The following is a 26,666-nucleotide window of genomic DNA, read 5'->3' on the forward strand; positions in this document are numbered from 1 at the left end:
GTGTGGCATGTAATTGAAATCCCTCTTTGCAGAAGAGGGTCCAGCTCTAGAACATGCCACCATGAGGAGACTCTAAAGTTAAGGATAGAGAAGGAGTCACTTGTCAGTACCTTCTTAAAGGGGAGTTTTGTTGTTTATTTTTTTAAAAGGAAAAGCAATTCTAAGCCTCTCCACTGGTCCAACCAAAAAATGTCTTAGGAAGAGTGGGGGCAGGACTGAGACCCCCTCCTTCCCTCACCTCCACCCACCCATCCTCACATGCGTATTGTTTCTGTAATGTCATTTGGTGGTGAACTTTCCACTTCCTGGAGGCCACCCATAAGCTGGCAAATAGAATGGCTTGTTCTTATCTCTGTCTACACCTAGGAGGAGGTCGTGGCTAAATTTTAAGGCTGAAATTGAGCAACTGAACTTACTGAATTCATGGCTAGTGTTCCTGTAGGGCCTTTATATCCCCTAGCAGCCAAGGCCTGCGGGCTAGTTTTAAGTTTCAGCTCTAACACTTCCTGTGTGCCAAAGCTATCTCAGCCTCCTTTAAACAAACAAACACAACTCTTTTTAAAAAAAGATTTTATTTATTTATTTGACAGAGAGAGACACAGCGAGAGAGGGAACGCAAGCAGGGGGAGTGGGAGAGGGAGAAGCAGGCTTCCCGCCGAGCAGGGAGCCCGATGCGGGGCTCGATCCCAGGACCCCGGGAACATGACCTGAGCCGAAGGCAGACGCTTAACGACTGAGCCACCCAGGCACCCCCAGACACAACTTTTTATTATAGAAACGCTCATATACAGAAGTAAAGGAGGGCGCCTGGGTGGCTCAGATGGTTAAGCGTCTGCCTTTGGCTCAGGTCATGATCCCGGGGTCCTGGGATCGAGTCCCGCATCGGGCTCCCTGCTCCTTGGGAGCCTGCTTCTCTCTCTCTCTCTGTCTCTCATGAATAAATAAATAAAATCTTAAAAAAAAAAAAAAAAGAAGTAAAGGAAATATTATAATAACCCCCCACGTACCCATCATCTGTCTTCAACAATCACCCACATTTGGCCAGTCCTGTTTCCTCTTCACAACCACCCTCAGACACTGCTCCTCTTCCCCAAACCAACATTACTTTTAATTAACATTTTTATTAAGATCCTTATAGATTCACACGCAGTTGTAAGAAATAACACAGAAAGATCGCTTGTACACTTACCCCAGTTTCCCCCCATGGTAACTGCTGGAGACTGAATATTTGTGTTCCGCCTTAAATCCTTATGTTGAAACCTAATCCCCAGTGTGTTGGTCTTTGGAGGTGGGGTTTTTGGGAGGTAATCAGGCAATCAGTACTCTTATAAAAGAGACCCCAGGGAACTCCCTTGCCCTTCCAACAAATGAGAAGACAACCATCCACAAACCAGGAAACCATTCCTTCCTAGACATTGAATCTGCCAGCACCTTGAGCTTGGACCTCCCAGCCTCTAGGACTATGAAAAATAAATTTCTGTTGTTTATAGCCACCCAGTCTATAGTATTCTGTTATAGCAGCCTGAGCCGACGAAGAGAGCAACGTTTTGCAAAACTATACTATCTCAAGGATACTGACATTCGTATAATCCACCAACCTTATTTGGATTTCCTAGTTTTGTACTCATTTGTGTGTGTATATTAATTCTATACAATTTTGTCACCCGTGTAGGTTCCTGAAGCTACCACTACAGTAAAGGAAACGAACAGTTCCAACACCAAAGGATCTCTGGTATTGCCCTTTTATGACCATGCCCACCTCCCTCCCTCCATTTCATCCCTAGCACTTGGCAATCACTAAATCTGTCTTCCGTTTCTAAACTCCTATCATTTCTGAAATGTTAGATAAATGGAACCATGTGGCATGTGGTATTTTATTTTGGGATTGGCCTTTATTATTATTATTATTATTATTATTATTATTATTATTATTGCCCAGCATAACCTAGCCAATTCATCCAAGTTGTCATATATCAATAGTTTGTTCATTTTGATTGCTGAGTACTATTCTATGGAATGGATAGGCCATAGTTTAACTCTTTACCTGGCGAAGGACATTTGGGTTGTTTCCAGTTCTTGGCTATTACAAATAAAGCTACTATAAACATGTGTAGAGGGTTTGAAGTGCTCAGGGAAATGGAATTAGCTACCACATTCTGGGGACCACAGGTGCTTACTGGGTCCATCATTGTTTCTAAGGGCTTTTCAGTGGACAGAATTAGAATATACTTTTCGGGGCACTTGGTGGCTCAGTCAGGTAAGTGTTTGCCTTCGGGTCATGATCACAGGGTCCTGGGATTGAGTCCTGCATGGGGCTCCCTGCTCAGCGGGGAGCCTGCTTCTCCCTCTTCCTCTGCCTGCCACTCCCCCTGCTTGTGCTCTGTCAAATAAATAAATAAAATCTAAGAAAAAAAGAATTCGGATATACTTTTCAATTTAAACTAAAATACACCAAGAGTTTCTAAGCTACTTCCTAAATTCAAGACAACAGGGAATTTGCATAACACCATTGATTTTGTATATGTATCTCTTTTCACTATGCCAAAATTCCAGTTCTGATAATATCAGCATAATTATGTTTTATCCTACACATTTTCACAGGTTCCTAACATGACTACTGAATACAATTTAAAATTTTAAGGCAGGGTTTTTTTTTTTTTTTTTAAGGTTTTATTTATTTATTTGTCAGAGAGAGAGCACAAGCAGGGAGAGTGGCAGGCAGAGGGAGAAGCAGACTCCGCGTTGAGCAGTGACCCAGATGCTGGACTCTATCCCAGGACCCTGGGATCATGACCTGAGCTGAAGGCAGACGCCCAACCATCTGAGCCACCCAGGTGTCCCATTTTTATTTATTTTTTTTATGGGAGTTAATTTTGTTCTTAGGGTAGATCTTTGGGATGTATAGTTAAATTACTGTGTTTTCAAATCATTTAGAAGAGTTCCCTTCTGTGTAGCTACCCCAGCAACTAGATACACATTTAGGTTCATCTGTTTCATTTTACTTTCAACTTAGGGACTGATTTTTTTAAATTAAAGATTTTATTTATTTACTTAACAGAGAGAAAGAGAGAGAGGGCGGAGAGATGCAGGCAGAGGGAGGGGGAAGCAGGCTCCCCGCTGAGCAGGGAGCCCAATGTGGGGCCCGATCCCAGGACCCTGAGATCATGACCTGAGCCGAAGGCAGACACTTAACCGACTGAGCCACCCAGGCACCTAGGGACTGATTTTTTTTAAAAATATTTTATTTATTTATTTGATAGAAAGAGACACAGGGAGAGAGGGGGCATAAGCAGAGGGAGTGGGAGAGGGAGAAGCAGGCTCCCCGCCAAGCAGGGAGCCTGATGCGGGGCTCGATCCCAGGACCCTGGGACCATGACCTGAGCCGAAGGCAGACGCTTAACGACTGAGCCACCCAGGCGCCCCCGGGACTGATTTTTAAAAATTAATTTTTGTCACATAATAATGGAAAACATAGGTTTCCAAAGTCAAAGAAAACGAACTATATTCAAAGTCTAGCCTGTTTTCCTTTTATTCTGTTCTCTCCTTCTCAATGTCAGTAACCATGAAAAGTTTTTGAATTATACTTCCACGTAAAAAAAACACACACACACACACACACAAGTATTTACATTTGTATCTCTCTACTCTCACAAATGAATAGTAGAGGGAATTCTCATACTTTCTTTTTCTTCTCTTCAGCAGGAAAGCCTGCAGAGTGTTTCACCCCAGAGATCCTCGGGAGCATTTTGTGTGTGTTAAATGCGGCCAGCTATGCATTCCACCTGATCTTCCACAGCAGTTTCTGGTAAGATAAAGCATGAGAAAACTATCAAACTGCAAAGTGGTACCCAAACGTGCCTGTTGACTGAATATTAACCCCCTTTGGGGAGAGCCTCGAGAGTCATGCGCCCGACTTAGCACATTTTGCACAAGAAGAAACAGAGGCTCACAGAACTGAGAGCACCTGCCCCAAGGAACACAGGGAACGGACAAGCGATCCAGTCTCCTGCCCCGTAGTCTAGAAGTCCAGGTAAATCCACCGAGACTTTCTTTTTAAAAACTGTATATTCAACATACAGATACGTATTTTTATAGAGACGAATACTGTAGGGAGCCCTCGAAGGAGGAAAAGTCACAAAAGGCCATAAGGCGGAACGAGGCAGTTACCGCCCGGGCAACCACGAACGCCCAGAGTCCCGGGAAGGAGCCCGCAGCTGGGCTCGGCGAGCCCCGCCCTCACTCATACTGGGAAGCTCCGGTCCCAGGGCCGAGGAACGCCGGGAGATGCTGCGGAGGCGCTGACGAGGGAGGGCCAACGCGGGGCCTCCTGACCTAAAGCTGTCTATTTGGCACCCCGACAGAAGGGACTGAGACACACTCTGGACTCGAGCAGAAGTCAAGTAAAGACTGCAGGACAGAGACGCCACATCCAGGTTTCCGAAGGAGAAATGGTCCTCGTGAGGACCCGTAGGGCTTCCGCGGGCGGCGGTTCCGAAACTCCGGCTTAGGGGCGGGGCCGAGGTTTTGCGGGCGGAAGCCCGCGGGAGACAGGCAGCCGAGGAACGGAAATGACGCTTAGTAGCGCCAATGGGATGGAGCGGGGGCTGGTCTTCCCGCCCCATTGGGTAGGGGCAAGCGGTTTCCGGTAGCGGCATCCGGGAGGGGCGGCGGAGGGGGTGGGGTGGCGATTTCGTGTCCCGTGACCCCTGGCCTCCGGAGACCTTGCACCCCCGCAGCCACACCAAGATGATGGGCTGTGGGGAGGCCGAGCTGGAGTCGGCCGGAGGGGAGGAGGCATTGGCGGCCCCCGGGCCACCCCCAGAACCCCGCGCCCCGGAGCCCAGAGCCCCAACGCCCGAGCCTGGCCTGGACCTGAGCTTGAGCTCGCGGTCCGAGACCCCCGAGCGGCCGACCAGCTGCCCCGGCCGGCGGAAGGGGCGGGCGGACCGGCGGGGCGGGGCCCGCAAGGGGCGGCAGGTGAGCTGGGGGAAGGCCTGGCCGCCAGGCCGCAGACAAGCCCGCGCCCACCTATTCACCGTCCCGCTCTCTGCTCCCAGGTCCGCTTTCGCTTGGCGCCGCTCTCCCCCGTGCGGTCCGAACCGCCGCCGGCCGCCGCAGCACCTAGCGAGAAGCCCGCGGCACCGCAGGACCTGGGGGCGCCCGCGCAGCAGAGCAGCCTGGCTTTGAGCCTCGAGTTGCAGGCCGCGCGGGCTGCAGCCGGCAGCCAGTTCGATGCCGCGAAGGCCGTGGAGGAACAGCTGAGAAAGTCGTTCCAGACCCGCTGCGGCCTGGAGGAGAGCGTGGCCGAGGGTGAGAGAGAGACGGCCGGCGGGGCGCGGGAGCGGGGATGAGAGGCGCCGCTCACCCCACTCCCCACTGCGGTCTCAGGGCTGAACGTGCCGCGCTCCAAGCGGCTCTTCCGAGACCTGGTGAGCCTGCAGGTGCCGGAGGAACAGGTTCTGAACGCTGCGCTGAGGGAGAAACTGGCGCTCCTGCCGCCGCAGGCCCGAGCCCCGCCCCCAAAGGTGAGGGACCTGGGCTTGTTTCCGTGTCGTGCCCCCTTCCCCTTCCCGAGTGTAACCTTGGCTTTGGGCTCCAATTCCCAACAGGAGCCACCTGGGTCAGGGCCAGACATGACCATCCTTTGTGACCCAGAAACGTTATTTTATGAGTCTCCACACCTGACCCTGGACGGTCTGCCTCCTCTCCGTCTTCAACTCCGGCCCCGCCCTTCAGAGGATACCTTCCTCATGCACCGGACACTGAGGCGATGGGAAGTGTAGACGTGGAGGCTCCCTGGATTGCTAATTAATATTTTTGTGTTAAAACTGTTTTTCAGAATAAAGTGGTTTTTGCTAACAAATGGGACTCTTCTTGGGAGACTTAAAAGGGGGTCAAGCCTCAGGATGAAAGCTGTCTGGAAGTCAAGTTTTTGGCCTTTTTGGAATTTGGTAGTGATGGCAAGTTGAGAACACTGTCCCACCTCTTCCCCTTACTTCGGTCATAGGACCACGTTGTTACTTTGCACTTTTTTTTTTTAAATAGTGAAAGCATGCGTGAGGGGGTAGGGGGAGATGGGAGGGAGCAGAAGGAGAGCGTCGCAAACAGGTTCCACGCTCAGCGCGGAGCCGGAAGCAGGACTTCCAGGAGTCTGATGCTCAACCCACTGAGCCACTCAGGTGCCCCTGCACTACTTATTTCTGATCACTTTAACATGTGGGTGGGTCTCAGTCTGTTAAACTTCAGGGAGTCCTTCCCTAATTACCTGGCTCAAGGACCCTGCAAGACAGCAGGCTGTTTGCACCCAGTTATTGAAATTACTTCCTTGCTTTTACCTCTAGGGGCCTTGCCCATCTTGTTTACACCAGATCCAAGAGTGCTCAATATTTGTTGAATGAATATTCAAAGTTCCAGGAACACTTGAGGAGCTGCTGAAGAGTTTCATGTTAATTGCCTATTCATCCAGTTGCACATCACAAAAAAGGTGGGTGGGTGGTCTGATCAATAGTGCCTTTTCCTAGCTCCACTGTTAATTCTTCCAAAGTTAGCCTCCTGTCCAAAGCTCCCACAAAAAAATTCTTGTCAGTGGGTTTTTTGGGGAGGGGAGATGGACTCTCTGCTTCAAGTTTCACATAAAAATTCACATTATATCCCTCCTTCCTGATTAGAGTTGTTTAGTTGTGTATAGATTTGACTAGCATTTAACTCAATCCTCCCAACCACTGAAAAATCTGTCTTCTTCTTGAGACTCGTTTGGGCAGAGGAAGCACAGGTTCTAATGGGAGGCACCATCCCTTCCCCATTAGCTAGAAAGTGCCAGACACAAGTGTGGGGGCCACTGCCCTAAACATCAAATTTATTGTGCTGTTCTTACATTCCAAACCCAACTCCCTCTCCCAGTGGGGGTCAGCAGAGGGAAGGATTTTCACAGTACCTGCATGCCACCCTGCCAAACTTCCCCCTCTTAACCCTCAGTCCATTCATCTGTGGTCGCTGAAACGCAGCTAGGGACAAGGGCTGAGGAGAAATGGAAATCTCCTTTGGAGAACAGGAGGAAGAGGCTAGAGAACTTGATACCCGCCCCCCCACACCCGAGGAGAACAGAGGTCAGCAAACAGTCCATGCCATCCAGCCCAGTGAGCTGGGGGAGAGAGGAAGATGTCGGTAACTCCAGCACAGCTGGGCTTGCCGCTTAGGGTGTCAGAAGTGTAGGGAGGAGGCTGGGGCAGCAACATAGGAAAAGCGTTCTTTGCAGATCCATGAAAGGAAACTTTTTTGGAGCCAAAAAGGAAAGACCTTGGGATACTTTCCTTTCCCCTCAGGTCCTTAAGAGCAGTGGGCAGCTTCTTCACACTTTCTGTTCAGGGGGCCACTTAGTGGCTGGGGGAACGGGCCTTGTGGAACAGGTACACAGAACGCTGGAAGCCTGGGGAGAGAGTGTGCAATCAGTAGGGCTGGCAGGACTTCCAAGACTCCATGGGATCTGCATCCCCTCTGCCAAGACCCCCCTCACCATCCGCGGCCCCCCATCCTCTCCCAAGTCAGCCAACCTTACCTCTGGAGGTGTTGTGGGGTGTAGCCACAAGCTCATAGCTGGAGAAGCCCACCTCTGGGGATGTCAGGTAGGAACTGAACTGCTCTGGCCTCAGCTGGATTCGATAGTAGTTCTTATAGATTGTTTCCTAGGGAGAAGGGCAGGGGACCACTTCAGCTTGCTGGCTTCTCCCCTGGTGAATGATGCCCACCCTGGAGAACTATTCACCTTGTTCAGAAAGTACTTCTCTTTCTGTTTCCTTGAGGCCTTTCTTGCCCCAACTAAAGGAAGGATATCGCAATATCCACCCGAATCCCAACTCACCGTGAGAGTCTTTCTCTTGCCATAGGATGACCAAGGTTGGGGCTCTAGGACCAGGATGCCCCCAGGATGTAGATGCCGATAGATCCGGCGAAACATGCGCTTTAGCCCCTCATCTCCCCAGTTCAGATGCACCCACTTGGTGAGGCTGAGGCAGAGCACCACATCATACTCGGGTGTTTGGGCCTCCACCAGTTCATCTCGATCCAGCACATAGTTACCCTGAAGCAAGAATTGGGGGCAAGGTCAACAGAGGCAATAAAAAGAACCACTGCCCCCCCCCCCCCGCTCTGCAGGCTCTAAGAAAGTCCTATAGCCTTACCTTAGCCCTTGGCCACAACCTTCTCTGACACTTGTCAGACTAACTCCCAAATGGTGCCCTCTTAAGTCTCATTTTCTTGGTTTATACCCTCCTGCCCCTGCTTTCTGTTGGTAGTAAGCCAAACATAAAAAGGGAGCATGGATAATTTTAAATTGAGCAAATTACTCAAGAGGTCTCCAAAACTGGGGTGAAATTTCAAAGAACAAGGGTTCTCCCGAGACTCCATCCAGTACTTAATCCCACCCCACGAACATTAAGCTGAGTGACTCAATGTTATGCAGAGGGACCTAACCCAGGTTTGAAAGGGAACCAACCTGTGGTTCCTTCCCCGGAGTTGGGGCTGGCAAAGTTCCAGACCTATTTCCTTTCTCGGGGAGAAGAGCCCCAGCCCTTAGGAAACCTTTTCTAGATGATAAGCTCATCAACACCTTCTGCAAAGTCCATTCTTGCAGGCTTAACCCAACCTGCCACCACCAACTGTTCCTGCAGATGGTCGAACCGGAGTGTTCTATGGAGAGCTATGTGCAGTCAGGGGACAGACACTCTGAAGACACAATACCCTCCCCTCTTGCAGAGGACTCTGACTCTTACCTATCCCACTATCTAGGGTCAACATGAGGTTGACCAAGCCACTTGGGGTTCTGACCACCAACATTCTTCAACCAACTCTGGATCGAAGTCCCTATCAAAATACTAGGCACTACCCTAAATCCTGCTCCCACCCCCAGGCATTCCGTGTCCGACACCTATCCCTTCGTGCACCTCCATTCAGTGCGCTGGAAGACAACTCTCCATCTGGATCAAGTCTCCGAGTGAGCAGCAGCAGCAAGCAAGGGAAGGCGGGCTAGTCTGGATTACAGCAGGGCAAAAGGAGCCCAACCCCATCTTGGGGCCAGTAGTCATGACAAAGGAGCCCAGGTGAGAGCCCCCACCTTCCCAGGTTATAGAAAAGGAGACACTCAGCAGTCATTCACAGATTCAGACCCTTGAGGATCTGGTTCTAGCAAAGAGTGCATGCAGAAATCTCTCTGGGTCTTAACTTCCCTGGGTCTTGTTCCCATTTAATCTCATCTTCACACCTGGCCCCTATCCCAAGAGCCTTCGGACCCTCTTACCGTGACGAAGACAACATTGTTGGGGAAGACTGAGGTGTCCGCTCCATCCAAGGGCACTTGGGGTGCAGCAATGGGACCCCGGCTGGCTGTCAGTGAGGCTGGGAAGCAGCTTCTCTTTCGGACGGTTACAGTCCCTTCCTCACTCTCTGCCCCTGGGTCCCCCTCAGAAGTCTGGGATGGCAGACGCAGCTCCTCAGACAGGTAGTGTCGAATATTTTGGCGGGCCGAGTGGATGAGCCGGGAATCGATATCCAGGCCCACCATGCGGGATGGACCCCACTTACAGGCAATGCTCAGGGTCAGATGGCCCACATTGCAGCCCAGATCTAGGACGTCCCGACCCCGAAACCACTCAGGCTTCAACACTCGAAGGCGCCCATCCTCACAGGAAGGATTGCGGTAACCATAGTACTTGCAATAATTCCCATACTGGAACTTGAGCTGTTGCTTTTTGAAGCCTGCTGCAGGTAATGGGTGGTGGTGGTGATGGTGGTGGTGGTGGTGGTGGTGATGGTGGTGGTGGCGGCCTCCCCCACTCCCTCGGCCCTTTTCCTTGGGACCCTGGCCTCCACCCCTAGCCCCTGCCTCTGACTTGCTGGAAGTCCTGCGACGTTTGCGATGTCGTGAGGAGGAAGACGGGGGTGCAGAGGTAACTGAGGCAGCTGGAGGGGCTGAAAGGGAGCCTGAGGGACCCTGTAGGGCAGACGGAAGGGGAGACACGACCTCATCCCTGCAGTTGATGGCTGTGTTGAGTTCATAGGGCTGGGGGGCATCCCGGTTCTGGCCCCTATGCCGCTGCTGCTGTGTGGTGCCCTCCCCATGGAGTGAGGGAGTGAGGGGGGCTGTGGGGAGCACAGAGTGGCTATCATTCCCTCCAGTTGCCTGCTGCTGCTGCTGGTGGTGCTGTCCCCGGTGTCTATGCCGCTTCCGAGCAGTCTTGAGTGGCGATGCAAGAACTACCTGGGCCTCATCAGTGCAAGTATTGAGACTGAGCGGGTCAGTAATATCTTTGGGGATGAGGATTTCCACTGGATCTCGCCCCTTGGCCGGAAGTGGAGATGACTTAGGGGTCTCTGCATTGAGTGCGCGGCTCACTTCCTCATCCAGGAGACTATTCAGGTTCAGTGGATCAAAGATATTGCCCCCCAGGAGAAAATTGGAGGGTAACACAGAATCACAGTCCGAATTAACCCGCCTGCGCCTCTTGAAGGCCGGATGTTTGAAGCCTCCACCACCTCCCCCTACGTTACAACTATTTCTCCTCTTGCCCCCGCCTCCCCCAGGGGGCCGGTGGGGCTGATAGCCATTTCGGGGTCGAGGAGGGGCAGGGGGGCCCAGTTCTGTTCCGCCCCCTCCCCGTCGCTCCTCCCCCACGTCAGGGGGAGCGGCTCGCCCGTGGGGATCCGACAAGCGGGCCTCCCCATGCGACTGCGCCTGGGGGCCGCCCCCTCGTTGCTGCTGCGACTGGCCTCCCCGAGTGGACGTAGCCCCAGGGTTCTCCTTGCCAGCCCCAGAAGCCGGGGCCCCCGCCGACTGTGCGCGCGGGCCCAGCCCACGCTGCGTCCCGCCGCAGAGCTCCCCGGAGGCGGCCTCTCGGTGCGGTTGCACCGTGGGGCCGCCCCCTCCGCCCGACTCATCTTTGAGCGGCGGCGGCGGGGCCGGCACCAGAAACGGCTCCTTCTCCGCCGCCATCTCGATCATTTCCTCCCCTTATTCCGTCCCAGTCGAGGGCAACGAGGGGGGGGACTGGGGGCTTAACCCCCCTCCCTAGAGCCCGCTCCCTTCCCCCCTTCCCCGAGTGCGCGCGCAGCTCTGCTCTTCTCGCCTTGTCTCGCGCCCAAGCGCCTCCCCCGAAGCGCGCCCCACTCGCCCGCGACACCAAAACAAGATGCCCGCGAGAACCGAACAACTCGAGGAATCAACCGCGCGTGCGCCGAACCCTTTCTCCTCCACCACTACCGCTTCGCCGCGAGCGCGCACTGCTAGAGCGCGTTCCTCTCGCCCCTGAATCACGCATGCGCACTCCACCACCACCCTGGTTGCGCGCGCATGAGTACGAACCAACTTAACGGCTCCGGGAGTTTAAATATAGCCCACCTCAGCCCCCCCCAAAAAGCCCACCACCCCAAACTGACACCCTACTTCCCTTCGCAGCTATGTCCGTCCCTACTGATATCCTTTGTCTCTGCCGCGCGATCCCACCCACCGTAGGCGGGAGACGGGGAGCTGGTGTGAAAAGGTCTCCTTGACACCCGACCCTTGTTCCTGAGGAATGAGTCTCAGCGGTCTCCGCCCGGCTCTAAACCCAGCAACCTCCCTACCCCGCCTCCTTCCTCCCCCTAGCGGGCAGCGCCTGCGCACACCCTTTTGGGCTTGCGCGGGTAGATACAGCACGTGCTGGAGCTAACGCCCCGCCCTGCACCCTAGGGGCGGGGACTGTTACGTCGCTTCCTCAGATTTGGTACACGCAACGTGCGTCAGCACGATTTGGAGGGGGCGTGTCCAAAGAATGGGGCGGACCTCATGAATTATTCATAATTTGGTCGCCTTCCTTCCCATTACCCCCCTACTTAGAAACGCTTCCGAGGGAACGGAGGGTGAACCTAAAAGTAGAGGAAGGGAAGGAGAGGAGCGTACAGACAGTTTTCCTACGAACTGTTCTCAGTAAAATACAATAAGTCATTGTAACTCACCCCCCTGGGAAATATTCTCTGCTGAACTGAAAAAAAAAAAAAAGGCACTAAAGCAGCCGATCTTGTCCAACTTCCTCTTCCCCCGAAATGGCCGAGTCGTTCTCTCGCTCCTCCGCCTTACCCCAATCGCGATCACCTGGGGACACCACGCCCTCCTCTCCGCCTCCACACCCACAACCCTGGCACCAAAACCTCCTCCCACCACCCGACGCCTGCGCGCGAGCCCCCAGCCCGCGGACTGCGACCCGACGCCCACCACAGCCACCAATAGCAGTACATTCACTACCACCACCGCCACCTCGCACGCAGGCCTCCCCAAACACACGCTGTCTTCACGCAGCCTTATATAAAAACGAGTGTGGGCGGGGAAGAGGGTTCGGCCTGCTTTGGGCCCCCTGCCTCGGCCAATGGGGAAGAAGCTATTCGGCGCCCTTTCCACAGGGTGCTAAGGTGGTGTGTTCTCCCTGCCAACAGAGCTTGGGGAGTGGGTCCTGCGGCAGAGAAGAAGGCGGGAGAGGCGAGAGTCGGGTTGCGGATAGTCTCAACTAAAATATCAAGATAGGGCGTGAAGGAAACTAAAAGGAAGAATAGGAATCAGGAAACGAAAAGGAGAAGGAAAAGGCAGTCTGGGGTAGAGAAAAAAGTTAGTAAAAGAAAGATGTGCTTCATGAACGATCAGGCGCTGCTCCTGCCGCCTAAAAAAAGTGAGGCCACTAAGGATTATGGGATTTGTAGTTTTACGGGGCATTCGGTTGGAATATGGCGGAAGTAACAGCTGCGCAAACGCAGAAGCACCTTCAACGGGGCATGCGTCTCAGTCCTGGAAGCACGCCGCTGGGGTGGCAGCGAAGCTAGTGCGTGTCCTCCTCACGCCTTTTCTTGGTGGCGGGAAAGCTGGGTCGCGGTTGGAGGGGTTTGCAGAATTGCTGCAGTGGCTCATTTTGCTCCTTGCCTTTAGGTTCTCCTTGTTCCAGAAGGTAGCTGGCTCTTCTCTGGTTGCAGATGAAAGTGCTAGGCGCTGCCAATCCTCACACCCGTCGCCTGAGGAGTTTTCTCTTCAGGACGACAACCAACTCTCATCCCTCCTCAGAATCTCTACCGCAAACCTACCCGCAACAAACAGACAAAAGTCACCCAGTATTCTGGCGGGCAGCTACGGGCTGAGCGGGAATGAGGATGCTGGTGCCTCCACTGGGGGTGGGGATGCGGGCAGGCAGCTGAGGGGAGATTATCTCATGGCGGGGGTTCCTGAGGTGGAAGAGAGGCTAGCAAGCCATTATTCTATCCACTGAGGGGAGTCAAGGACTTTTGGTTTTGGTACCTTCGATCTTAATTGCCGTCCTTAAGAGCAAATTGGTGAGAGAAGAGAGCGGGAAAATGCGGATCCCCAGAAATTCTTCCCTCTGGTTAGAAAGGTGGAGTTAGGACTTTTACTGTTCCAGACCTTGGCATCTTGTGAGGGGAAATGGTGCAGGGATCTGGGGGTTCATAGGAATGTGCTCCTTAAAGTGAAAACACCACACAAAGTCGAGTTAGAGGTCGGTAACGGGCACCTGTGGAAGTGCTGCAGCTGGCAGATAGCAAGAGTTAGAATGAAATCAGCGCTCCCGAAAGAAAACCCGTATTTTGGTGCTGAGTGGCCATATCTTTGTGCTCCCTTGCTCTCTGAACGAATAAGCTTCAGTTCATTTATTGATAAGGTTCTGGACAAGGTTTAGTTCAGGCAGTTACCACAGTAAATGTCTTGGTAGGTGTGGGCAGTAAAGGTAGCTGGAATCTTGTTTTTCCCTTCTTTCTTGTGAAATTATGCTCGCTGAGGAAAAAAAGAAAAAAAAAACCCACTATGGTTATTAATGGGGGCATGAAAATAAGCAGGAGTCCACATGCCATTAGACATTGATGCCAAAAGGAAATCAGGCTCCAGCTTAAAGGAGATTTTAAATAAAGTTTTCCAGGCTCATGGAGCCTGTGCAGACTGTGTGTCTGAGGATCAGAACCCTGATTCTAAAGGGTTTACTTGTATTCTTTTAGACCGAGGATTCCAGGAACAATATAAAGAGGGAATAATTGGATAGTTAGGAGAGAGAAATTTGTGAACACATTCTAAATGGGGGGAGGAAGGTTAACGGTTTTTGGAAAATATTGACATGACTGAATTGTTATTTAGCTAGATCAGTTCTCAAGCTTATTGGCCTCAGAACCCTCCTATACTCTTAAAAGTTATGAAGGATTCCAAAGATTGGTTTATAGCTACATATCTTTTATATCTAGTGTTATTAACATATTAGAACTTGAAATGAGAACACAAATTATTTAATGTTAAAATAATATGTTATAATTAATAATTATGTTTATATAATATTTTTTTAAAAAGATTTTATTTATTTATTTGTTAGAGAGAGCGTGGGTGAGAGAGAGTGAGCGAGAGTACAAGCAGGGGTAGCTGCAGGCAGAGGGAGAAGCAGGCTCCCTGCTGAGCAAGGAGCCCGATGCGGGACTCGATCCCAGAGCGCTGGGATCATGACCTGAGCTGAAGGCAGCCGCTTAACTGACTGAGCCACCCAGGCGTCCCGATATAAATAATATTTTTATGAAAAACATTTTCCTAAATGAAAGAAATTTAGTGTGAAGAATGGTGGTGTTTTACATTTTTGCAAGTCTCTTTCATATCTGGCTTAATAGAAGACAGCTAGATTTTTATCCGTTTCTGAATTCAATCTGTTATGATAGCTTGTTTTGGTTGAAGTATATGAGAAAATCCAGCCTAACATGGATAAGTAGTCGGAAAAGGTAGGGGACCCCCAGGGGTCTTTGGATCACACTTTGAGAACTGCTGAAGGAGACGATTTCATCTTAAACTCACTGTGATGACCTTTAGTGTTCTAAGTGAAAGAAAACTTACTCTTTTTTGGAACACCTCATTCACCTTCCCTTAGTTCCCTTCATTCGTTATTTCCAAGTTCTTTTTCCCCTTTTCACCTTTCTTACTTAAGTTGAGTGGGTAGGATCTGATAGTGCAATTTTCCTTTACTTTCATACTTAAAGCTTTATTGGATCCCCCCCCCCAATCTGAGGTAAAAACAGGAACAAAACAAAAAACCCTTCAAATGTTATTCCTGGCTCCAGAGCCCTTGGTTATTTAGTAGCTGGTCAGATGAAAGTTGGTGGTATTTTGTGTATTTATTAACTGTCTGGTTTTAAAAAAATTTCTCTCTCTCTGCACTACATTTTAATATTTCTTATTGTGGAAGAAGAAAATTAATCTGAAACAGAGGAGCAGAGACTTGAGTTGTCAGAAAGTGACTTCTTGGCTTTCCCTTCTCTATTGATCAGGTTAGATATTTTCTTTAAAAGTAATGTTCTTCATCAAACACACTCTAGATTAAGGGGAATTATTATATAATGCTGCTTATAAATTTACTATATCTTATTATAGTGATCCACAATTTTATCCAGTTGGTTGGGGCGCCAGTAACATACTTTGGCCTAGAGAGGTCAGTATAGGTTTAGATAATGATTTGAACCTAAATGCTGGAAAATTTTCCATTTTTAGGTGGATCAAAACACTCTATTTTATTTAAAGAATTTGGAATAAAAAAAATGACTTTTGATGTGGTAATATCAGCATGTTATAAAATGCTAGAGATATGCAAGGGGGTACAGTAAAAAGCTCTCTTCCACCCCCAGCCACCCAGTTCTATTTCCTAGAGACTCACTTTTGTCAGTTTATTGTGTATTCTTGCAGAGATAGTTTATGAATAAACAACCATATTATGTAGATGCACATTTTAAAAAATCAAATATTGTCATCTCAAATACACTAATTTTCATTTTGCTTTCCCCATTTAGTATAGCTCACCTTGTAATTTATATTATCTTCATAGGGACTTCTCATGATCTTTTTTGGGATTCTGGAATCTGAGAGAAGTGTTTGTCATTTGTGGTCAAATTAATATTCATTTTGCAGCCTAATTTTATTCAGTTTCTAGCTTCTATTTAGAATTATCATAAAGAAGACCAATTTGCTGCAGTGTTTCTCCCCCAGTTACCCACTTGCCTTTTTTCCTCGAGTCAATCGACTTAGGGGTTGGTGGTGATGAGTTAAGATGGAAATAGTGAGGAAATGTGCTCCGTAATACAGAGGAAAAGTAGTTGCTGCAGAGCTGCACACCTGAATTACTCACATTTATAGAAGTAATACAAGGAACAGAAAAATACCAAAAGATAATTTGAAAATACACTTAGCCATGTTGTACACACACTAAGTCAAGCCCCCAATACCTTTTGAATTCATCTTGGGATCTAGAGGGAGGAACTCTATACCCTGAGCAACTGAATGTTCACTATAGTTTGGTCATTTGAGGGTCTAAAATTTTCACATCCTTTAAAGGGATGTGTATATATCTTATATATAAGATCCATTTTATGCTGCTTTTGGGTCTCTTTATAGTGGGAGATGACATAGTTGGAAGATTGAGTTTCAGTTCCAGGGCCTTCAAATTACTCAAAACCAACAGCCAGAAATAAGATCATTGAGCAGAATAGATGTGTTATTAGTAGAATTTAGAGGCAAAAGGCCTGGGTTTGTCTTGGCTCTACCATGTATTAACACTGAGGCTTTGGGCAAATCACTTAATTGCGTTTTGTATATTTTTTTTCATCTGTAAAAAGGGGAGCTGGCACTTTATGACCTCTGTAGACCCTCCCAGAGCTACAATGCTTGTTATAAAAATAAGAATGGCTTACATGTGTTAAGCCTAGAGAAGACTGGGTGGAAGGGTTATAAGAAGTTGAAGCTGATAAAACCAGGGCATTTTTCTTCTAATTGCTGAGTAGAAATAGTATCGATAGTGGAAAGCAAATTGGAAAAAAATGTACAAATTATTGCAACGTCACGAGATGAGTCTTGGCACTCTGCTAGGCGGTAAATGGCTTATAGCTGTGTGCAGATACTGATCTCTTCAGCCTTTGATGTGGCTGGAGGTCCCCCTACTCCCACCCCTCAGTTGTCTATGGCTGTGAAAAGCCTGATCCTTTTACTCCAGACTACCTGGAAATATAATTTTCTGTGTATTTCAGCGTGTCTTTTTAATATATGCTTTCTATGTGTGCTGTGATATTAAGATGGGTTTGAAGTACTGAATTAGACTATTGGGATATACCATGCCACAGTTAATTAGCACAGACTTTCAAAACCTGAATTGTAATCTCTCAATTACCTATTATGTTTAAATCCCTCTAAGCCTCAATTTCTCCGAGTGTAAAAAAGTACCGATCTCAAAGATTTACTGTGAGAATTAAATGAGATGACATATGTAAAGGGGAAAGAATATAGCTGGTGCTCAATAAATGTCATCTATTATTATTAGTCACAATTTTGGTAATGATGGTGAAGCACACTGAAGTGTATAGAACATCTGCGAGTAGATAGCTATAGGAGTGAAGGTATCAGATTCCTATTACTAGCTTCCCTGGGGACCTCTGCTGGTTACCAAATATTTTTGAGCCACAAATAGAGAGAGACTGCTAGAATCCAGCACATTGGAAAATTTATTGGACTAGAAGATCTAAGTAAAGGGTAGATAAAGATTATGGTGATGTTAAAAAGGGGGGGTTCTCTATGCATAGGGACCTCTGAATTAGGTCAGAGAATTGCCAGATTATTTGTATCTTAAGTGTTTAGGAGAACCTTGTGAGATGAGTTTATCCTTCTGAAGAAAACTCTTACTTTTTTTTTTTTTTTTTAAGATTTTATTTATTTATTTCACAGAGAGAGACCGCGAGAGAGGGAACACAAGCAGGGGGAGTGGGAGAGGAAGAAGCAGGCTTCCTGCTGAACAGGGAGCCCGATGCGGGGCTCGATCCCAGGACCCTGGGATCATGACCTGAGCCAAAGGCAGACGCTTAACGACTGAGCCACCCAGGCGCCCTGAAAACTCTTACTTTTTAACTCCCAGGACTGTTCCTACTACTACTATTGATGCTTCCATCTGTTAACAAGACAACAGGCCCAAAATGCAGTTGCTTCTATTAAGCCCCATGTCACCAAAATAAGACTTAAAGTTTTGGCTCTCCCAGAAATAGAATCTTAGTTTACAGCCCATCAGGAATCACCTGATCAGCACTAGTTAGGTAATCTGCCTAACAGACCCCTACCATCTCCTACAGGAAAGTAAACTTGCCATAGCTAATGCCCTTTTTGGCCTAGTCTACCTTCCTTGTTCCTGCTCCTCCTGCCAGTACAAGTCTTTCGTTTCGTACAGCTCCTCTGAGTTTCTTTGTACCCGCTAGATCAGATGCTGCCCAATTCATGAATCATTGAATAAAGCCAATAATATCTTCAAAATTTACTCAGTGAATTTTTTTTTTTTTAACTCATCGCTACCACTACCACTTCCACTATTGACTAGTGCCTGCCTTATGTAGGACAGGACTCTAGGCACTTAAAACACTGAGGATTGTTGCTTATCTTTAAAACAGTAACTCTCATTATCCCCTGGCATGTGATTGACGCTGCTGAGGAGGTAGAAGTGTAGTCCAGAAGGCCGAAAATGTAGTTCAGGAGTCCCAGGCAAAAGATCCTGAGCCCAAGAAGACAGAGAAGAAAGTTTAAAATCATGTTCAATCAGAGTTCTAGCAGTTACTTTCTTTTTTCTAACAGAGGCACAAAGAAAGTGTAGCTTCTGAGCTGAATGATGACAACATTGCAGAGTAAAGAAGGTGAGTCAAGAGTGAAGGAGGTTCACATTTTATACATTTCTCTCAGTTTTCCCTTCTTTCTCAGTCCTTGGTCGTTTCGATGCCCTTCCCACCAAAGGGAAGCTCAGTCCATATATATTTTACGTGCACTTTGTTAAAGTTACTACTTTTCTAGAAACTTTGAGTGAAATGTGTATGACTTAGAAGCAGTCCAGCTCAAGAAATGCACGAGCTCATATGGAGACAAAAGATATTTTCATATCTATAACACAAGTTTGAATGTGGTAAATGCCACCAGAGATGCATGAAGTGTTGTGGAAGCTGAGAAGAAAAAGATACTACTTATACCTGGGAGGATCAGTGTAATTTTCGTTATACTAGTTTGTTTTCTTTCCCCTCCAATTTTTCTAATTTCCCATAAAATTTTGTTTAAAGTTAAAATGAGCAAATTTTAAAAATTTCCATTCGAAATACTCATCTTCCTGCATGTTCATATTTGTCACCTTTGAACTACTCAGTAGTTCCTAAACTCGGCATCAGAATAATCTAGATGGCCTTGTAAAATGACAGATTCCTAGGCCTCACTCCCAACTATTTCATCTGAATCTCAGGGGGTGGGGTGGGGTGGGAGAGGAGAGGCCTAGTAATCAGATTTTGTTAAAAAGCTCTCTCCAGATAATTCTGATATCCCCAGTCAATGGGCAATGCAAACGCTTTCTGTGCTAGACTCTGTGTTTCATAAATTCCATTTGATAATCAAATTTCTTTCAGAATGTGGGAAGGGGCCAAAGAAAACCTTTGCCCCACCTTCACAAAAATTGCATAGCTTGATGTGCTATAGCCCTAACCCACCCAAGGAGGAGACCCTGGAGATCAGTTCCCCAAAGGCCAGGTCAGAGAAGAAGGAAGAGAAAGCAACCACAGAAAATGGTCCAAGCGGTGGCCAGGAGAATAAAGGAAAGCCTCAAGACAAGCAAGCAGTGAAGAAAGAAAAGGTATCAGTCTCATTGACGGGTTCTAGTGGGACAGTTTCTCCTAGATATCCAGTCTAAACGATCTTTTATGTAGAGGAACTTTCAGTTTTTATTCCTTTCTTGGGGCTTCTATTTTCTTCTCCAAGAGGTAAAACAAAAAATCTTGATGAAAGCCTTTAGCTGGAAATAATGGCTGGGTAGGGGTTGAGGTGGGATGGAGGTGAGAGTAGATGTGGTCGGAGACTTTAAAAATTTTCCTTTTCTTTTACTCCTTTATTCCCAGGAAATCTGGGATAGAGTGTATAGAATCCTTAGGGACATTGACTTCATGCTTGCAGCCTTGCGAGCTTACTGCCTCGTGTAAAAGAGTCTTCCCTGACTGGTCAGAGAGGAGACCCGGGGATAGACGAGTGGTTTTCCTCTTCTGCCCTTGTCTCTGTAGGAAAGAGCAAGTCTCACCAATGCAGAATTTGAGGAGATTGTCCAGATTGTGCTACGGAAGTCCCTCCAGGAGTGCTTGGGTATGGCTTATAGTGAGAGAAGAAGATTTCAGTTAGACAAACTGTTATCTGAGGGGTAGAGTAAGTTGACATCTGTTCTCCTTTCTTCTAGTTTCCTAAGTAAGGAAATACTAGATGGACTTTAAAATATTTTTAAATAGTTCATCTTCTATCAACAGGACTATAAACCACCTTAGACAGGGGGTACAGGCTGTTAGAAAAGTGAGTTACATTGACTTCAGAATAAAAATACAGTCTCAGATTGCTTTTTAAAATGTAACTTAAATTCATTTTTACATGTTTACAATCTACTTAGAAACGATAAATTGTATTTCTCGGATTCTTTCTGATTCCAGTACTGTTTTAACATTATGCTCAGGGATTTGACTTTTGGAATAAAGAAGTCTATAGTGTAGGCCCTGAGGACTTCACCGTATGTCCTGAGGAGAAGGGGAATAGTTTGATGTTTTCAGCTATTCGTAGGTGTACTTCTATTCTTAGAGAAAGTTTCAGGAACAAATGATATAAAACACGGTGGTGTAAAATTTCTGGTATGTACACAAAATAAAATTGACATTACCTGGCTATCCTGGAATAAGGCAGATCAATCTGGAAAGACTTGCCGAAAGATACAGATTTGTAGTTTTTTTCTGAGAATTTAAAGACTTAAAGTTCTGTGATAATGACAAAACTCCAAAGGTGGGCTCTTCCAGACAACAGGTGGAAGACATTTTAATGGAAGGCTGCCATTTGGAAATAATCGAGTCAGTATTTTCTTAATTGCTTCTCTGCATATAGTATTTTGTTTTGGGAGAGATGGGATCTAGCCTTGATTTTGCAGATACTTCCTATGCCCAGCCCATAAGATGCACCCAATTAGACAAGGAACCAAGAATTGCTTCTTCTACTGTTAATGACAATGCTGATGGGTAAGTTTATCCCAGTGAGGCGAGTTGATCACAGGGTGGACTTAGCATTGGTAAATGGTTATCTGTCTATCTAGTCGTTCTCATATCTCTATGAATTTCTCTCAGGAAAGATACCTGTTTGAATTGGGAAAAATAGGCAAGTAGATGGATAAAATGGCCTCAGGAAGCCTTAGAGAGCCTAGGATTCTTCTATCTTCCTGACTTTTACCCTTGGGTTTTTTTTCCAAAAGGAGGGTATGACATATTCCTCCTTCTTGCCTTTTCATTAAAGAAAAAAATATTATTTTCAGAGAGAGGGTAATGGCACCACATATTCTAGAGATTTCAGCCACTGAGGAAGCTGGAGTAACCTCTGTGATAAAGAGATCTAAGCCAGGCCAGCCGGATCCTGCACCCTCTGAGAAGAAATTCAACAGATCTTCCCTAAGCAAAGGAAAGAAGGGAGCTCGTAAGTACAGTCAGATATACTTTGACATCTGGCTCAAGTACCTATGGCACAGAATTAGGGAATGGGACAGTGGGCAGGCAGAGAATCTTCAGCCCAAGGCTTGAAACTCTTAGGCTATGATTCTTCTTCCTTCTTTCACTGGCCCTTACTATCTACATTCTCTTCATCTCCCTACCCTACAGTGTTTTGTTTTGTCTTCCCAGAAGATGAGAAAATGGAAAAGGCCCAAAGTGGACATGAGCAGAGACAGAAAGACCAACTGAAAAAACCAGTTCAAGATGATTCTCAGACCAGAAACCAACAAAAAGGAGAAGGCGGTGGTTTTGGTGAGTTCAGCATGATTTGGAAAACTTACCTGGGCTTGAAAATTGAAGATAGAGAAAGAGAGAGGCAAGGGTTGGGTTGCTGGAGGAAATTCTGCAAAGACTGTAATTTATCTCTCATAGCTACTTGTCAGGGATATGCCATGAAAGAGAAAGAATTCATTAATTCATTTATTCAGTCATATAATCCATAGTTGTTGGGTGCTTACTATATACCAGCAATTTTAGGAGGTGCTGAATAAATTCAGAAGAAATTAATATATGCCTGTTGGAAGGGAAGCGGGCTTGTGAGGAAGGCAAACAAGAAAGCTGCAAGTCGGGAGTAGATCTGGAAAAGTTTCCAAGAAAAGATACGTTTTGAGCCATATGTCAGAAGTATAATTTAGTCAGGTGAACCGAGGTGGGGATGGGGGTCAGAGTGATATTTATTGGCAAAGTTATGGAGGAGAGCTAATGGTTGTAGCTTTTGGGTGTATGGGGGTGGGTAGGAGGTTGTAGGGGGAGATAAGGCTAGAAGCATGCAAGGGCCTTACATGTCAGGCTAAGGAATTTTAATTTAATTTAATTTAATTTAATTTAATTTAATTTTTTTTTTGAATTTTATTTTAAAAGTAAAGAGGAGGGGTGCCTGGGTGGCTCAGTCGTTGGGCGTCTGCCTTTGGCTTAGGTCATGATCCCGGGGTCCTGGGATTGAGCCCCGCTTCAGGCTCCCTGCTCTGTGGGAAGCCTGCTTCTCCCTCTCCCACTCCCCCTGCTTGTGTTCCCTCTCTCGCTGTGTCTCTGTCAAATAAAAAAAAAAAAAAGGTAAAGAGGAACCACTGGCATTAAGTAGGGAAAACTTGGTAACATTTGTATTTTAGAAAGCTCACCCTGCCACTGGCATGGAAAATGAATTGGTGGGAGCACAACTAGACCCACAGAAATAGTGATCCAAGTGAGGAAGACAGTAGCAGTGAAGAAGAAGAGACAACGTTGAGATTTTTAGGAGGAAAGACCAGTATGGTATGGTTGCCAGTTAGATCTGAGAGGTGAAGGAGAGTGAGGCCTTCAGGATGATCCTGTTTTCTGACCTGAGTGGCTGAAAGAACCATCATTTGAAATGGAGAATATAGAAGAAAGAGCACATTTCAGATGGTGAATTCAGCTTTGAACAAGTTAGGGGATCTGTGATGAGCTTTAGCATCCAAGAAAGAGCTTTAGTATCCAAGAAAGAGATCCAGGAATACGGATTTGGGAATCTAGATGAAATTTTCCAAGAGGAAGACATGGAGAAGAGCAGTGAATAGAAAACCCATAATGTTTAGGGGGAACATAATGTTTAGGGTTGAGCACAGGAAGAACTGCACGGGGAGAAAACTAAGAACTAAGAGAAAACTTATGGACGTGGAAGGAGATCTAGGAGAGTATGACATCACAGATGTCAGGGTAGGAGAAAATTTCAAGAAAGAGGAAGTGTTTAGCCTTGTCCAGTGCTGCTACAGAGACATCAGAGGATAAAGATTTGAAAATGCTCAATGATGTTACAGTTAGGAAGTTACTAAGGTCTTGATTAGAGCACTCATATGGGTTGGTAAGGGTGAATGGCCAGTTTAGCTGGTTGAAGAATAAGTACTTTTTTAATTAGTTTAGATGTGAAAACCAGGATGAAGAAAATGATAAATAGAGGGGAGTGGGTGTAGAGTTGAGGGGCGGCTTTTCTTTTTTTAACTTTCTTTTAAAAGAAAGAGACTTGACCTGTGTGTTGTTAGCATATGTATATGCTGAGGGAAAATTGTTTATAAAGAAGGAAAGATTGGGGTGACTGGGTGGCTCAGTTGGTTAAACTTCCGACTCTTGATTTTAGCTCAGGTCTTGATCTCAGGGTTGTGAGTTCAGTGCCTGTGTTGGGCTCCACTCTGGGCACGGAGCCTACTTAAAAAAAAAGAACAAAAGAGGAGACATTGAAGGGAATGAGAAGAGAGCCACAGGGCTTATTCTTAGAAAGGACACTTTAGCCTTTGAGATTAGATGGAAGGAAGATAAACGTGGATATAGATTTATTTATTCTTTTAACAATAGTTATTAATGCCTTATGTTCTATTCCAGGCAGTGTGCTAGGTATTGGAAATACAGTGGTGAACAAAATAGATAATCCTTTCTTTCATAGAACTCATGGTTTTAGTGTATTGGGTAATAAACAAATATAGGTTATAACCATGATAATTTTGAGAAATTTTAGAATGAGAAATAAAAGAGATCAGATGTGTTAGTATGTTTAAAATTTTGAAAATAAATACACTTAACAATCTGGGGGGAAAACAGGCTTGCACCAAAAACAGGCTTGTAGGTACTTGAAAGAAAACTCTAAAAAAAAAAAAAAAAAGAAAGAAAAGAAAACTCTAGGCAGGAGCATCTGCGTGGCTCAGTCGTTAAGCGTCTGCCTTTGGCTCAGGTCATGATCCAGAGGTCCTGGGATCGAGCCCTGCATCGGGTTCCCTGCTCAGCTGGAAGCCTGCTTCTCCCTCTCTCACTCCCCCTGCTTGTGTTCCTGCTCTTGCTATCTCTGTCAAATAAATAAATAAAAATCTTAAAAAAAAAAGAAAACTCTAGGGTATCACACAGGATAGTCCAAGGCAATAAACTGCTTCTTGTGTTATGATGACATGGTAACATAAGGAGCCGGAGGTGTAAGTCTCATTTGGGCAATTGGATGGTCTGGGTGGCGGTGTTCCATCTCCTGCACCTCTCAGTATTAAGGCAAGGATTGGATTTTCACTGGGAAATGGAAAGTCCACTCCTTAGGCAGTGCTCATTGAGTCAAATTGTGATTGTCGTGAATATGTAAGCCTCTGGCTGTAAATGGACTGCTCTTCCTGTTTCTTCCAGTTGCCAGGGACAGGTGAGTCCTCCTGGAGTAGGAAGGAGGAAGGGCAGTATCTGATAAATACAATCCATTTGTATGAAGTGAGGGAAAAGAATGGAGTGTCATCACAGGAAATAAGGGAGACCTAATCAAGATTGGGCCAGTCAGGGAATGCAGCTGTAAGGAGATGGCTGTTAAGCTGAAATCCGAAGGAGGAGCAGGAGTAGGAGAAAGAGTTTAGGGAGAGTGCAGTTTGGCATATTCTGGGTATTAAAAGGAAGTCAGTGTGATTGGAGTTTGGAGAGCAAGGAGAAGCAAGGCAGGAAAGTGGCTCTGGATGAATGTACAAAGTGAGGATTTTATCCTCAGTGCAGTGGGAAACCACTGATGAGTCTTCACCAGGGGAGTGATGTCATCAAATTAGTATTTTAAAAGGCTCCCTTTGGTGATTAATTGGCGAATGAAGTATGTAGGGACAAGAGTAGACAAGTGAGTCCTAGGATTAGATACTTTGGTGGCTTGGAGGAGGATGATGAAAGTGGAAACAGAAGTGGATGGTTTTAAGATATGTTTTAGAGGTAAACTTGTCAAAACTTGGTAGTGAATTGGATATTGTGTGTGAGAGAGACAAGAATATGTTAAAGATGATTGGTTTCTGGCTTGAGCAGTTACATGAGAGAAGGTGGGGAAAAGTGGAGGAAGAACACATTGTGGGATAAGATCAAGCATTTGGGTTTGGGCCTGTTAGGTTTGAGATCTTTGTGAGACATCCAAATGGTGAAGTCAAAGAGCGAGGTGCCTGTAGGGATCTGAAGCTCAGAACAAAAGCTAGAAATATTATTCATCTGTCTGTGGTCAGGTGTGGAGATGGGTCTCAAACCTGTAGGAACGGGCGAGCTCGCCTCAGGAGAAAGTGTAGCATGGGAGCAAAGGCCCGTGACTGGGCTTTGGGATCCCAACATTTGGAGACTGAGTGGAGAAGGAGGAGGAAAATGCCAGAAAGAGTGGAGGCGGGGGAGAGGGCAAAACGGAAGGAGGAAGGATCACAGAACCCAAGGAAACAGGTGTCCACTGAAATGCTCTTTGTGTCTCTGTGCCATCAGTCTTCATTATCATAGAGCTGTGTCATGAGCCTCAAACAGTTTTCTGGAGCACATCATCCTCTCTTCTAAGTTGTTTGAAAGGAAACTTTAAAGAACCGTGTGTTGCTGTCATTAGAAATTTTATCCCAAGCCGCACAAATATACCTAGTTCTACATCATTAGGATGACTTTTCTCCATTCATTTGCTCACGAATATTCATTATTTTCACAACCAACCATTTATTTTATTAATCTGTGTTTACTTTTATGGTCCCTGGCCCCTTCTCCCACTCTTTTTTCTAGTCTTGGTAGGTCTCCTCTATAAACATCAAAAACTATCATTGGCAGCTCTTTTTGTTTTGTTTTGTTCTGGTTTGGCTTTTTTGGATGATACTGTTTTTATGTATACAAAGTTTCCAGATTTTATATTATCATATCAAAGACACAAGATGCCAGCACATAGTGATCAGAAGAAAACCCAGGTAGGAAGCCAACACAGAAGGTTGCAGTGGACCTGGGCTAGCCGGGCCTGTGCAGAGTCCTGATACCACCGTCCATTGGCCCAGAGGCAGGGCTGGCTTGTTGGGCACCCTCACAGGAGGCCTGTGCCTGAGCCAGGTCCACAGGGGCTCTCTGTGGATTGCCCAGTGGCATCCGCCTCTAACTCCGAATTATAGTCCTTCTGTCTTGGTCCTTGCTCAGCTTTCTCTGGTTGCTGAGGCAGAAGGTAAAGATCTGTTTGGGCTAGACATTCTCATCGTCGTGGGACGGGGGTGGTAGCAGCGATGGAGGGGCTGCCCAGGAGCGCAGCGTGGAAGAAGGCAGGCCCCAAGTGGCATGGCTGCCTGTCACTGCAAGCCTTGCCTACCAGCATTACTGGAGGC

The 26,666-nt window shown here is 46.9% G+C and overlaps 4 protein-coding genes across 13 annotated transcripts in view; 3 read left to right on the forward strand and 1 right to left on the reverse strand.

Moving 5' to 3' along the window:
- The window catches only part of SPACDR (sperm acrosome developmental regulator), a 24,438-nt gene extending 19,253 nt beyond the window's left edge, over positions 1-5,185 (forward strand). For 2 of the 3 annotated variants that reach the window (XR_010412012.1, XR_010412013.1), the window contains 3 exons: positions 1,673-1,732; positions 3,700-3,805; positions 5,058-5,185. The gene's annotated coding sequence lies outside the window, so the exon portion shown is untranslated. The remainder of the gene's footprint in view (positions 1-1,672; positions 1,733-3,699; positions 3,806-5,057) is intronic. The other variant, XR_010412014.1, reaches the window with a different exon arrangement.
- Positions 4,532-9,056, forward strand: PPP1R35 (protein phosphatase 1 regulatory subunit 35). 4 transcript variants are annotated; one of them, XR_010412011.1, is made up of 5 exons: positions 4,532-4,977; positions 5,058-5,310; positions 5,389-5,525; positions 6,342-6,484; positions 8,906-9,056. XR_010412011.1 is itself a non-coding variant. In XM_064593240.1 (4 exons), the coding sequence occupies exons 1-4, from the start codon at positions 4,747-4,749 to the stop codon at positions 6,396-6,398; spliced, it is 678 nt and encodes a 225-aa protein (XP_064449310.1). In that variant the 5' UTR covers positions 4,532-4,746; the 3' UTR covers positions 6,399-6,688. The 4 variants fall into 4 exon arrangements, 3 of the variants coding, with proteins under 3 accessions (XP_064449310.1, XP_045731641.1, XP_045731642.1); XM_064593240.1 differs by lacking the exon at positions 8,906-9,056 and having other exon boundaries at positions 6,342-6,688; XM_045875686.3 differs by lacking the exons at positions 6,342-6,484; positions 8,906-9,056 and adding an exon at positions 5,610-5,863 and having other exon boundaries at positions 4,599-4,977.
- Positions 6,830-12,288, reverse strand: MEPCE (methylphosphate capping enzyme). Its single transcript, XM_045875687.3, has 4 exons — positions 9,293-12,288; positions 7,859-8,077; positions 7,556-7,682; positions 6,830-7,426 (listed from the first exon to the last, which is right to left on the reverse strand). Exons 1-4 carry the CDS (start codon positions 10,991-10,993, stop codon positions 7,374-7,376), a joined length of 2,100 nt encoding a protein of 699 aa, XP_045731643.1. The 5' UTR covers positions 10,994-12,288; the 3' UTR covers positions 6,830-7,373.
- Positions 8,956-26,666, forward strand: part of ZCWPW1 (zinc finger CW-type and PWWP domain containing 1) — a 36,801-nt gene continuing 19,090 nt past the window's right edge. For 2 of the 5 annotated variants that reach the window (XM_045875688.3, XM_045875691.3), the window contains exons 1-7: positions 8,956-9,095; positions 18,647-18,705; positions 19,456-19,679; positions 20,101-20,179; positions 21,000-21,087; positions 21,378-21,535; positions 21,739-21,861. In XM_045875688.3, the coding sequence (XP_045731644.1) occupies positions 18,678-18,705; positions 19,456-19,679; positions 20,101-20,179; positions 21,000-21,087; positions 21,378-21,535; positions 21,739-21,861 (700 nt within the window). In that variant the 5' untranslated portion in view covers positions 8,956-9,095; positions 18,647-18,677. Of the gene's footprint in view, positions 9,096-18,646; positions 18,706-19,455; positions 19,680-20,100; positions 20,180-20,999; positions 21,088-21,377; positions 21,536-21,738; positions 21,862-26,666 lie in introns of those variants that run through there. The other 3 variants (XM_045875690.3, XM_064593237.1, XM_064593236.1) reach the window with 3 other exon arrangements.

This window comes from Mirounga angustirostris, unplaced genomic scaffold (genome assembly GCF_029215605.1).
Source record: "Mirounga angustirostris isolate CCGP_5_RB_7025 unplaced genomic scaffold, mMirAng1.0.hap1 SCAF_5, whole genome shotgun sequence".
Lineage (NCBI taxonomy): Eukaryota > Metazoa > Chordata > Mammalia > Carnivora > Phocidae > Mirounga > Mirounga angustirostris.